Genomic DNA, 13,976 nt, shown 5'->3' with positions numbered 1-13,976 from the left:
ACATCCCATATCATAATATGTACAGACTCTTCAATATGAAGATGTATTCACACAAAGTCCCATCAACTGTTGTTGGCTCTTAACTGGATTCAGATGTTAGCAATTCAGTCTCAACAAAACATGCCGGAGACAACAACAAAGCTTGCGATGGGTCTCCAGAAACACGGTTTTAAATCACCTTTCGTCAGGCTTTTAGTCCAGTTTGTGTCCCTTCATAGAAATGTCTGTTCAGTCAGTTTCCTTTTCACAGCCGCGTGGTTGTGTGATTCATCCTTAAAGAAACCCGGCCATTGAATCAAACATTCAATGATGGAAGTTATCTTGCAGTGAGATTTTTAAGGGGCCAGAAACTAGTTTTTTTTTTAAACGTTGTTTTGCAGTCACAGATCATGTCTGCCGTGTTATTTTTAATGCACAAACTCTGCATTGAATTCCCACCAAGAGGCGTTTAGTTCACATCAATTTGCTGAAGGGTGTGAAAGAAGTCTGTCCAATGACTGAAGGCTGCTGAGGCCACGCAGACACACAGATGGCCACAGTGATTGTTGAAAACATGGCGGGTTAGATCTCCAGGAGCGGCCCATTGTTGAGATGTATGAGGGTAAAACAGAAGTGTAAAGGTGACAGCCTGCTCGTTCAGACTGTACACTTGTCAAATGTTTCATACTTGGTCACTCCCCTTTGTGGTTACACAGATTCAGTAGGAGACTGGTCATCGATGCTGTGCCTCATTGACTGAACACTGGTCAGGATTTTCTTCTGGTGTCCAGCTAGAGACACTCCAATCCTCTGAAGATCTCTGGAAGAACACAGAAAGAGGCCCAGATATGAGGTTGCTTCATCATCATCATCACAAACATGGCTACTTAGAGGCGGTATTTGCCACCAGTGAATCTACATTAGTCATGAGTGGGCCTTGAATTGGAATACGTGTGCTTTAAATGACCACAGCAATGACATGCTGGGGAAGAGCTGTGTTTGGTTTGATTACTTATGGGTTTAACAAATCATCATCATCATCAGAAAAGTACACAATTAAGAAATATTATGCATAATTCTCTCTTAGCTTTTTAAAGTAGCGATACATCTTTTGTGTGGATAAACTGCTTCGAGGAATAAAAGGAGCAAAGACAGATTTCTTATTTGTGTCTTATTTAAATGTTAGAAACTGTAAATTCTGCAGGCATACCAAAACAGTAAGGTGAAATATAAATTATATTATTTGATCTGGGGGAATTTGTTTTTAAACTCATGATGAAAAGCAAACATACCTATTTAGCCAATATGAGGTCAGACTGTGTACTGCCATTATTTGTTATGGTCTGTATGGGCAGATGCATTTTCATAGGAACGGAAATGGGCCTGGATTTCAAAATATAATCTAATTCACACAACACACCATACATTTGTGTTTCAATGTTTAGGTCAATTCCAGAAGAAGAAAAAAATAGAAAAGTGTAGAGTCCATTTTTTCCTCTGCATAGCTGTGCCTCATCCATTAAAAGCCTTTTAAATACCGTTTAGTGGCACATAGCTAATTCTGTGTGGCTCTATCTGCTGTCTCCACAATGGTTATATGTTACAATATTATTAATTGATCCCTGTGGGGGAAATCATCTATATGTTTGAGCCTCAGTGAAGTGCACAGGGAGCAACTCAGGCCTGAGGTTGGTGTCTCATCTGATGATAATGTAGCTCTCAGACAGGAGTGGTGCTAATGTGCCTCCTATAGAGGCTTGTTTAGGCAGGAAAAGCAATAATCTACCATTCTTTCAATATTTAACAACCAAATTAATTCCACTGTGCATTAAGATACATCAATTATCACAATGGCAGATGGTGAAAGGAGTGAAATGCTGATCAAAACACAATCACAAAAGCTTAGCAGAAACACCAGGTATGCCAGGTATAGCTGCATGAAAGCTTTAAAGAAACAACACCATCAATTCTTATTATTTTCACTGGTTCAAATCCTTTCCAGCAATTACAGTTTATTTGACAGACTTGTTTTGTAACTGTCAAATGATGATACAAAGAAGAAGAGATGATGGAAGCAAGTCATTCTGGGAGATTGTTCAGAGAGACAGAGAGGAGTGGACACAGACGAGCAGTCAGCCAACCAGCCGCGCTGCCAGTTGTCCGACTAACAAGACACCGACTTGGCAGGTGAGCAGTGTGAGAAGTAGGCAGGTAGAAAAAAACAGAGAGGCGGTAAATGAGTGGACTTACTCGGCTGTGATTTGTGTGACGAGCGTTAAAGAAGTGAAGCCTGAGCCCAGGAAAGAGTCTCGATACTGGGTCATCTTCAGCGCAGCCAGCCAGTCTTCCACAGAGCTCAACCTGCTCAGGTCTGGAGCTCCACGGTCTAACAAGGGATGATGGGAAGGACTACAGACAGGAGATGAAATAGGAAACACAAGCAGGTGTTACAACAATTCTGTGTGTTTGTGTATGCAAATCCGTATCTCTCCTCACCCGGGGGCGACGTTGTTGGTGCCGGCTTTGAGAGATGCAGGGTTGCGTATCATTTTGTCCAACATGCTGACAATATCGGGGAATTTGGGCCGTGCATTCCTGTCTTTCTGCCAGCAGTCTAGCATCAGCTGGTGCAGCACGACCGGACAGTCCATGGGAGCTGGCAGCCTGAAGTCCTGCTCGATGGCATTTATCACCTGGGATACGGTGAGAGAGGAAAGGAAGGAAGGAAGGAAGGAAGGAAGGAGAAGCAGGAGACAAACCCACAGAGAATGAATATCTGACTCTCAGCTCATTTATTTTGGTTTTACAGCCCAAAACGTAACAGTTTTGGTTCAGCTCACCGCTCTCATCGGTACTTTGCAGGTCACTAGATTTAAGAAAACAAAGGCTAGTGTTTCTTTGTAGCTGTTGAATGTGTAAATAGGAAACTGTTTATTAGCACATTCATCAACAACTTTAAGCAGGATAACAAGCAAAAAAATAGATTTGTACAAAGAAAAAAATATAAAGATCGACATATTATTGACATGTATTGGAAAAAGAACGAGAACTGTGAAGGGAAAAAAGCATTTACTTGTGAGCAGACAATAGTAAATTGCACTCAGCATGGTGCTGGTCTGTGAGGCTGAGGATATCAGAAGAAGGAAAGAGGCAGTAAGATGAAGAAGTATCGGGGAGACTACAGATTTTGATTTCTGACTTCCTGTTGGCAGAGAACAGTTCAGTCTTCTCTGCCAACAGCTCCTTTGTGATTTTGTAAGGTTTTTTTTTTTTTACTGTAGAATCCTGCCTCGTTCAGCCTTAATTGAATGTACAAAAAAAAGGAAAACTTGGATTCAATTTCCATTTGAGAACTTCATCCTGACACAGCGTGCAGTCGCACCGTGTATCCAGATATTCATCACTAAGCAGCGGTGGCGTCTGCTGCAGTTTTTGATGTGGAGGCAGGTAGTTTTACACTGAGGGGCTTTTGATTTCATTATGCCAACGCAGATATTGAACATGATAAAGATCCGTCAAGGCTTTTCTGTGAAAACTTTGAGCCAAATATGTTGTATTGCAGAGAGGTTGTGCTAAATACGCCAGCATACGTTTGAGTGTAGAATGTAACTATCCCGAACATCGCATAGAATATAAAACACCCTTTGACTGAAAGAGACTGAACTAGCTGCCTTGCCACCAAAAAACAGAAAAGAAAATCAAGGAAAGGAAAAAGTTCTTTGATCATTATCTCAAATTAATCAGCCCCCTGAGCCAGGAATGTGTGAATGTTTCCCAAACTGAAATGATGATAGTAATGCATTAAACTCACATTGTTGTGTAACCCAATGGACTTGCTCATAACATTTTCTGTATTTGTGATGATTTCAGATAAAATCTATCTTTCATCTCTCTTCTCACCCTCCACACTCTATCCTTTAAAGGCCCAATGGATATGTTCATGCAAATGAACCCTTTGTAGCATCAGGAAACAGGGAGTCTGCAAACCTTTTGTAATGACCACTGTGTGGAAGCTGGAAAAATGCCAGCATCAGTAATCATAATGTGTAACACGGGAAAGCACTTTCCAAAGTACTATTTGAACCATCCGTTTATGTTCAAAGGAAATGTTTGACATATTTGGAAAATTAGCTTATTTGCTTTCTTGGCAAGAGTTAGATGAGAGGATTGAGTAAAGTAAATATACCGCAAACACCAGGAGTCATTTAGCTGATCTATACATGAGGTTCCCATGCAAACAGTGGACTCCAGGAAATCACTGCACCCAGACTAAAGATTGTCACGCTCATAAACCCCCATAAAACCCCCATTATCCATTTACACTTCAGTGTTTGTACGTATTAAGGAGATATAACATGTTCATTTTTTGTTATCTTTAGAGGTGCTGGTAGACAGCTTGTGCTACCTTTGAAGTCTTTGTGCACGGCAAGAAAGCAAATAAGCATATTTCCCAAAGTGTCAAACTATTTCCTTGAATTATTTTGTTTATTACAGTGAGATAAGCCAGGAGTTATAGGAAAGATCAGTTTAAGGTCAACGCATTCTGGCTTTTCTACATCTTTTTAAAAAATGTTTTTTGTCTGCCGGCCAGTTGTCCCTCCCGAGTGTGTTTCTCCATCACCTGCACACATGCTCTCTATTCCCTACGTAACTGATCTGAAGCAGTGCTCTCTATTTTGCCTTTTTGAGGCCACACCTCGCTTCTGAGCATTGACACTGTGCCTTTAGTTTCGGTGCTGCTGCAACGTTTTTTAAAGACAGATTCTGCCTTTAACAAAGCAGATGTGCCATAAAATTCCTTGAAATAATACTGCCCGCACTTCCCGTAAATGTAAAGTTACTAGCCTGTGTCTGTGTACTCGTAAGCCTACCGAACAGTAAGCTGAGGGAGTGCAATTCAGCACCGGGGATTTGGCTGCTCGCTGACTGAACTCTACTTGACCCCGACACACTTCTCAGGCTTTGTGCCGCATAAATTCTCTCTAAGCACCGCTGTCAATCAAAATAGCAGCGAGTGTAGTAAAACATCACAGGTCTCTTTCATGATTAATTCATGTCGAACACAGCACCTGTGGTGGCTTCCGCTGACAATTTCACCGTTCTTTGAAATCCTGCATGTGTGTGTGTGTGTGTGTGTGTGTGTGTGTGTGTGTGTGTGTGTGTGCGTGCATGTCTGACTGCATGTGTGTGGTTCAGCTGTATGTGTAGAATGGGTGAGTTTAGGGTGTGAGGTTCATGCATAGTTAATGCCCCAGCAGACCCTCGTTAGCTATAGAGGTAACGCGCACTTTCCCCATCATTATACACTGTGTGTGCCATTAAAAAAATGTCTGTCATTAGACTGACTCTCTGCCATTACCGCTGTATAGACTGTTTCGCTTTCAGAGAATGAGGGGTGAGGCTGCAAGGAAGGAGGTGAGGAGAAACAGCAGGGGGGAGGGAAGAGACAGTTGAAAGTGTGAAATAACGGGAAAGAGGTGGTTAAAGTGATGTCGACGCTAATGCAGGGAAATGGTTTTCTGCTGACAAAAAATGGGGGAATGATTTATTTCTATTAGTTGAAAATGTGTGTCCGTCTAACAGTTAGAAGGGCATTTCTTAACTGATTAACTCCTCATCAATCGGACAACTACCCAGTTAGAGAAAACTTCCCATATAGTTCAAGTTAATGAGGTCTAAAGCAGGTTAAAGATTGCTGGAGTGTCTTTGTGTCTGAAACTGTCACGTCCTAGGAAAGTAAGGAATTATTCATAGCTATTATTTCCAAATAGAAAGTTATTTTGAATATTTTCCATGTGAGAAGCACAACTAAGGCAGTCAGCAGTGTAGCAAACTGGAGGCTTGTAAAGTCCCTGGCTCCTCTGTGTCAAAGCTCTTAGATAAATACTTCCAGAAAGCAAGAATTGAAATTTAGAGCCTCATTGCTTTGAAGTGGGTTTTGGTGCCAAAACGAACTATAATGTGAGTATCACATTTCTTCTCGGAATAGAAACCTAAAAATAAAAATGTCAGCAATCCGATCTTCTGGAACCTCCTTTTTCATGTACTGTATGTGATCCCCTTTAGGTTTAAACAGTACAATTGAATACTCAGTCTAAAGTGTTTTAATATGACACATTTTAACAGAGAACTGAGAACTTTAAAAGAAAATAAATGCCAATCATGTCTCGCCTAAACAGCACAGGGATAAATGAAACCTCAAACCACTTAATAGCATCATTGAGATGCCAGCGAAAGGAGAACAAAAAGGTATCAAAATGCTGCAGCAAATTGATCATACTGTGAAGGTAATTGGAATAAAGTTGTCAAGACAATGAGATATTCCCTGAAGAAAAGATGGAAAACCAAATCCTGAAGCCTTTTGGTCTGATGTTCCAGGAAACAAACATTTCTGTGACACTTAAATTGATGCCCTCATTTTCTGTGTTTTTCCAAGAACTGCAAACACCCCGCTGTGAGAGACGGCAAAGGAAACAAACATGCACGCCAACAAATACCTCCCTCCCCCACACACACACACACACTCTCTAGAAAGGCAGTTTGTGACAAAAAAAGGGTAAACGTATACAATCCTATACAGTTTTAGAAATCAATGAGAACAAAAGAAAACAAGACAAAGTCTCTCACACACACACACACACATACACACACACACACACACACACACACACACACACACACACACACAGTGCCTCACATCTTGGTTGCTCATGTCCCAGTAAGGCCTCTCTCCATAGGACATCACCTCCCAGGTGACGATCCCATAACTCCAGACGTCTGAAGCCGACGTAAACTTCCTGTAGGCGATCGCCTCTGGAGCTGTCCACCGCACCGGGATTTTACCCCCCTGGGAGAAGAGATAGACGATGGAAAGAAAGCAGTTTAGTTCCACTCTGGACGTGAACACCTACACATGCATCACACGATACTAAGTCTGATGATGCCTCCTGTGAGACAACTTCCTTTTCTAATGTGTAGTAACTACAGCTGAGTCCTCACCAGTGAGCTGGTGTAGGTGGGGTCAGAGGTGTCCTCCTCCAGATATCGTGATAATCCAAAATCAGACACTTTACACACCAAGTTACTGTTAACCAGGATGTTCCGGGCAGCCAGGTCCCGATGAACATAACTCATTTCCGCAAGGTACCTGTAACATAAACAAGATGTATTGCGTGGATGTGTGTGTTATTCATTGCCAGCTACCTGGGCTACAAAAAAAGCAAATGGGATTCAGTGTGTGTGCGACTGTGCGTGTCTGTGTATGCGTGTGTGTTATCACTGCAGGCCACCTTTGATGAAATAGGAATGGGATGTAATGTCTGTGTAGATGTACGTTTGTGTGCCATCACAGCCAGATACCGGCAATACAACACAGATAGGATCTAGTGAGTGTGAGTGTGTGTGTGTGTGTGTGTGTGTATGTATAGTATATATAATTGGTATTGTTAGATAAAATAAAACAAATCTATTTTCACACAGCAATCATTCAAATATTTCTTTATAATAAAAAAAATATTCCCCCAGCAGAAGAGTGTGTGTGTGTGTGTTTTGTGCATGTGTGTGTGTGTGTGTGTGTGTACCTCATTCCAGACGCGATGCCCCTCAGCATACCAACCAGCTGAATCACTGGAAACTGCCCATCATTTTGCTGCAAAACCATGAACCGTGACAGAATTATTTATACTTTTCCATTCTCAAACTTATTTTGAGGAAGTCAAATATATATGTCAGTATTTCACAAACAATGTCTACACAGGAATTATAACAAGCTATTTTGAGAGGAACAAATCTTTTCAAACCTACATGTTACAAAATGTGTCTGTCATGTGGTTACGGTGACGTGGAGGACGAGCATAGAAAGGCAGGCTAAGCATTGTGTGGAAATATATCATGCTTTAACTTCAACTTACAGTAACAATTTGAATGATTACATGTTGTACTTTCTATCATTATAAAGGGCCTCGGTATGCTTAAACACTGTCTAAAATCTCCTGCCCCGCAATTTCAAAATGAATGGAAATGGAAAATGGACTGAACTTGTATGGCGCTTTTCTAGTCTTCCGGCCACTTTAACACTACATGGCATCATTCACTCAGTCACACACTGATGGGAGGGGCTACCATGCAATGTGTCACCTGTACATCAGCACTAATCATTCATACCCATTCACACACAGCAGGGGGCAAATCGGGTTTAAGGGTCTTGCCCAAGGGCACAACGACATGGACTAGTGGAGCCGGGGATCAAACCACCGATCCTTTGATTGAAGGACGACGCTGCTCTACCACTGATCCACAGCCGCCCCCTCCACCTCACTTCCCGCTGCTGGGAAACAGCTTCGACCCAGAGGAGGGCGGGCACACGCTTCGTCGCGACTGTAGCAACTTGAACTTGTCGCAGCGCATGAAAGGCGATTAATATCGCCAGAGAGATAATTCATTCATTATTAAAACTGATTTTGTGATGTTCTGATAGCTTTGTATCCAGTTAATAGAACTGAGTGAAAAGGCTTGCGCCGTAATTGTAATGCTACACAGTTAGATAGACGCCATGGGGCGAGGAGGGGGGTCTGATTAGAGGGCGTTACATCACAGCGTCCACAGAAATGGCCGAATTAAGATTCGAGCCACATTCAACCTTGAAATGAGAAATGTCCAAATAAGGACCAACATTGGTTTGTTTCCATTTAGCTTATAGCTTGCAAAATATCTATAAGTGTGCTTTAATAATATTGTTTTATCCGTCAAATGTGTTTCTGTAATTATTAAACAGGGACTTTGATAACATGAAATGATGGGCTTTCATTGTCCTCAAGATATATCTGAAAAAAATCATATAATTTAAATAATTAAAATCAGATAATTAAGAGGACATATTTATCGAAACATTTTCATAATCTTTGTAAATAATGTACACAAGCACGAGCTGAATACTAAAAATCAACAGAAAAGAAACACACATTTTGAGGAGCTGGAGGCTTGTTGTAGTTATGAGACATGTTGACAAAAACCTTTTTGCTATTTTACTCGTTTCACCTTTGGGCCAGAAAGTCTCTGACTCTTATAAACCTCCCTGCTGACATAGTAGCAGTCAAAGGTGTGTGTGTGCGTGTGTGTGCGCCTTTTAATTCACTTTGTGCATCAAACCGTGCCTTTGATGCTCTTCTAGCCTAATCCTCCGCAGGCAAAACCTTCTTGGAGGCACAGACACACACACAGACACACACACGCACAAACACACACATTGATCCTCTGGGTCTTGTGGCTGCAAGATGGTCACAGCAACACCAGTGAGATCGATCATGTGTGTGTGTGTGTGTGTGTGTGCGCATGAGTCAGCGGATGGTTTCTGAGTCAAAAGGGGTCACGCTGTGAGAACCACACATCAAAGAGTTTCTCTCTCTGTCTTTAGAGGCACCTCGAAAGGAGGGCAGGATCAAAGAGACGAACAGACTGACTGACAGACAGACATCCTCGCAGGATGAGGAGGAAAGAGCGCGGAATAGAGAGAGGAGAAGAAGAAGAGCAGGAAGTTGGTTCGGTCTTTGAGTCCCATTCTCAAATAACTCCCCCTCCTCCCCTCTCCATCTGTCTCTTCCTTTGGGTATCTATGTGTTTGGACAACAGTAGGTTCTGGACTCAAGAAAAGTGTGTCTATAGATGCTTCAGGCAAATGCATCAACACGTACAGTATGTAATGTGTGTAAGCTATTTCACAAAAATGTCAAATGTACCTAGTATTAGAAAATGTTACTCAGTCAAACTTATTAACTAGTTTCAAACTGTAAAATGTCGAAGGGCTTTCATGACAAACTAATCTCAGCTCGTTCTGTTGCTTTCAACTGCATTGTCCGGCTCAACCTGCTGATGAGGACCATGTGACACAGTAGAAAGCTCCAGAAGAAGCTAGGATGCAGACATTAGGTTGAGACCGTCAACCGCGTTTGTGGTCATTGTAGTAGTACAGTGTACCTTCCTTGACTTCCTCTGCATCTGGCAACATTTAAACTGAAGATACGATTTAATAAAGTGCAACATGTTGAAATATCTATACATGTATGTGTGTACAGTAATTACAGTAAGTTATTTACCCTGAGAAAGGAGTCAAGTGCTCCATTCTCCATGAACTCTGTGATGATCATCGTAGGCCTGCTCTTGGTGACGACGCCCTCCAGTCGGATGATGTTTGGTTGGTCAAACTGGCCCATGATTGACGCCTCGGACAGGAAGTCCCTCCTCTGCCTTTCAGAGTAACCAACCTTCAGGGTCTTGATGGCCACAGGAATTTCTTTTTTCCCGACAGGCTTCAGGCGACCTCTGTACACCTCCCCAAACTCACCTGAAGAAGAATAAACCATTATGTGGCTGACATTAAAGCTCAATTAAAAAGGTACAATGTACATGTAACGTTATTCAGAAACAGTATGTGACAGAAGTACATTATTGGGGATTTTTTCAGGCTCCTTTGAATTACATATTAAAAGCGGTGAAATAATTGCATTCAATCTCATTTTCCAATGTAGAAATGAGTCACCAGGCTGATAAATCAGATGGGCTGAAGTTCAAACTATTTGACTACTATTCATTATGGAAAACTTTCCATCAATCAAACCAGAAGGAGCATATTGTCCTTTGCAGCAGCTGAGTTAGGGAGTAGCGAGAAGGGCAGTGTGTGTTAAAGCCATCCACACTCTCCCATGGGAGCTGCCCTCTGCACCCTAATGGGGGAATTCACAAAGAAAGGATTGCGGCCACCGACAGCCCAATGAATTGCACATCACTGGCAACCGCTTCCTTCCCCCGTACAGCACAAACGCACCCATAACGTTTTGCAACCAAGTACAATTTTCCCTTTTTTTTTTTGCATCCGATTGCAATTATCTATGTGGCAAATTATGAATGTTACCTTTGCACCAAGAACACAGGAGGCAGACAAAAGGCAGAGAGAGAAAAAGAAAAATTACATTTTTTAGCCTCCAAGCTAAACTCAAAACCTCAAAACTTCAGGCAAGAAATTTAAATGTGACTTTATTTAAATACCCAAGTCTGTCAGTGCGCTTCACTTACACAAACTCTTTTAAGGTGATAATCATTTCACTGTGTGTGTGTGTGTAGCTATTTGCATACATTTTACATCACCGAATTTTATTGGGATCCACGATCCAACTTTTTCAGTCCCAATATGGATATCTGGGCTTTGGGCATCGGTCATTACCGAGAACCGTTCCGACGCCAGCGTTAAATGAATAAGCTGTACGCCTCACTGTGTGGAAGTGACTGGGAGCATTCTTTTATATGTAAAGCAACATCATGATTGACTCAAACATTGCTTTCTTAACTTTGTGAAACTAAATGTGTCAGATAAATGAATAGGTATAAATGTACTGAATTGTTATTTATTAAAATAACGGTATCCGATACCAGGTCGGCCTATCGCCACTGATACCCGATCCAACTATTTGAGTCTCTTTTTGTGTTATTTGTGCAGACTGCAAAGGCTGCCGCTTCGTCTCATACTAATGTCCTTTGAGCAGCTTTGCTCGAGCAGATTGAGGTTGAGGGCTTTGGTAAAGAGGACATTGATGGTATTTTTGCACACCGAAAGAACACCAACAATTGAATCCCCTCAATAGCGCCTCTCGGGGGGAATAGGACGTTTGTAGCAGGGGTGACAAACAAGATAAAAGGGAGAATGTCATTATAATTGCAAAGGTACTTGGCTTTGCACACCACACCTCAAGTTTCCTCTCATAATTTAAACAAAAGAACCAAGGTGACCTTGTGGATAAAGAGACAAAAGATCACAGGCGCAATCCCTGCCTGCAGTTTTATTTGTGTTGGAGGGTGAACAGTTTTCCAAGTCGTCTCATGTGTCCTGGTGCATTCATTTACTAGTTAGCGTTTGATACCTGACAAGAAGTAAGAATGAGTATTTCACAATAAGGGTTATTACTTCAGACTTTAAAAAAGATCCAGTCACAGATGACTTTAGGGTCGCGTTATGTTAAACCAGAACTAGATGGTACAACTTAAAAGTGATTCTAATTGTACTGAACAGCCATCTAGATGATAAAAATGATGAGCGTCATAGAGAAGGGTGGCGGTATCATTTAAATACTGGGATAATGACGCACACTTACAGACAGTTATAGTATTGTACTCGTTTGGTCACTTTAAAAGTGAAAGCACAGTGAGAATGAGAACAAGATTGAGAGGGAGAAATAACCCCTTTAATCCATAGGTTTTTCTGTGTTTATGAATTTGATTACTTACAAGCAAAGGTCTGATTAGACCTTTGCGATGATGGCCACAAATCTCCATCTACCAACAGGAAGGAAAAAGGTGTAATCAGATCTAATCAGCCAGATTAACTGAAACAACTGTGTGAGTTCACATAGGCTTTAATAACTTCATATATTAATTAACCATTTTGCAGTTTCATAAAGCAGAACTGTGATCCAGCTGGTGTCCCATATTATTCCTGTGGAGCTGACATCGAGTGAGACATGTTCTCGTTTGGACCAGTCAGTGTAATGTCCCACAATGTTAAAAACAAAAGCCACAGAGTGCAGAGGAGAGTAAAGCAGTCCGGTGGCAACACAACAAAAAGAAGAAGAAATTCCTCATGTGGCTTTCGTTATTGCTTACTTTATGCATTGCTATGATGATCTATGAATTGGTTGGTTGCAGCCGGTTACAATGCCAAGGATATGTCGAGACCGTGTTCAATGTACAGACAATTTCCCACCGTGCTGGAGACACAGATGTCTTTTGTCAAAATAAATGCAGCCATATGCTGCTCGAGGACGTGAACATTGAATATCACTTCAAAATAAAAGCCGTCATCTCAGAGATATAAATCATGTGTGCATAATGGATGAGTGATGGGGAATTGGATGACAGGCTGTGTCGTCCTGTCTCACTGTGATCTCTGCTCCACATCTCACTGCTCATTAAAAACCATCTATTGTCACTGTTGTAAAGCAGCTGAAGTACAGATGGATGGAGGGCAAAATAGGAGGGAGAATGGACAGAGAGGATGGGGCGAGGAAGGAGGGATGGAGGGTAACGAAATGACCGAGTGAAGGATGGAAATGAGACAGTATTGTTAATATGGGAGAAGAGTGAACAAAGTGTGGACGGAGGAAGAGAGAGTTCAGGTGACATGTCACTTACAATTTTCTAAAACAGAGAATTAGTCATTGGTTTTATGTCTTAAATCTACTGTATTTCAAAATGCAGTCGAAGTAAATGAACTGGCCTGTCAGGGGAGATGTTATCACTCATTTCAATTGTAAATTAAAGTGTTTCAGGGCTTAAAGGGCTTTTTATGAGGGACTTTTACGAGTGATAGTAATAAGGAAAGAGAAAAAGAGAGGTGAGATATTTTTATCATCTCCTTCGGCTGCCTTCCTCTTTTATCTTCCCTCCTCAATCTGTTGTTCTGCTTTTTTCCCCCCTTGGTTCTTTGTTTTAGCATTTCTCTATATGCGATAACACACTCTAAAACTCCACAGGGGCTGAATCACAGAGAGATATGAAAATAAGAGGAAGTATCAAAGAAATACAGAAAGAAAAAAAACAGAAGGGAAAGTTGGAGAGAGGGAAACGAACAATAGAGATGTGGATATATTTTTACTTTCTACCACAGCAGAATGGGAGAGAGACAGTTTAAGGGCTCAAAGTCCAGCCACATCTCATATCACCCGGTTCATATTTTCCTCTCCCTACGCGTTGTTTTCATCTCTCCTTTGTCACCCCTGGCTGAGGTGAGAAACCTTGCCCTGAGAGAAATAAAGCGAGAAACAGAGGGATTACGGAAAGCCTCTCAGAGCGGCTCAACAGACCAAAGCCGAAAGCACATACCCACAGCGGTGAGGGTCTGAATCTGGTTCATGACCTTTATCACCTAGAGCTCAATGGCCATTTGGGTTTGATTGGATTTGGTCCAAAGAAAAAAGAAATGAAGAAAAAAAGAATAATGATTTAACTGGGGG

General features: G+C 41.6%; 1 protein-coding gene across 1 annotated transcript in view; it reads right to left on the bottom strand.

Moving 5' to 3' along the window:
* Positions 1–687: 687 nt before the first annotated feature.
* The window catches only part of LOC117729331 (ephrin type-B receptor 1-like), a 71,218-nt gene continuing 57,929 nt past the window's right edge, over positions 688–13,976 (bottom strand). Inside the window, exons 14-20 of the mRNA XM_034530308.1 lie at positions 10,071–10,318; positions 7,560–7,627; positions 6,979–7,126; positions 6,677–6,826; positions 2,476–2,672; positions 2,230–2,388; positions 688–799 (exon numbers count right to left, since the gene is read on the bottom strand). Coding sequence (XP_034386199.1) covers positions 688–799; positions 2,230–2,388; positions 2,476–2,672; positions 6,677–6,826; positions 6,979–7,126; positions 7,560–7,627; positions 10,071–10,318 — 1,082 coding nt within the window. The remainder of the gene's footprint in view (positions 800–2,229; positions 2,389–2,475; positions 2,673–6,676; positions 6,827–6,978; positions 7,127–7,559; positions 7,628–10,070; positions 10,319–13,976) is intronic.

Source organism: Cyclopterus lumpus, chromosome 4 (genome assembly GCF_009769545.1).
Source record: "Cyclopterus lumpus isolate fCycLum1 chromosome 4, fCycLum1.pri, whole genome shotgun sequence".
Taxonomy (NCBI): Eukaryota; Metazoa; Chordata; class Actinopteri; order Perciformes; family Cyclopteridae; genus Cyclopterus; species Cyclopterus lumpus.
The sequence above is the reverse complement of the archived record's forward strand: the minus strand, read 5'-3'. Positions and strand labels throughout refer to the sequence as shown.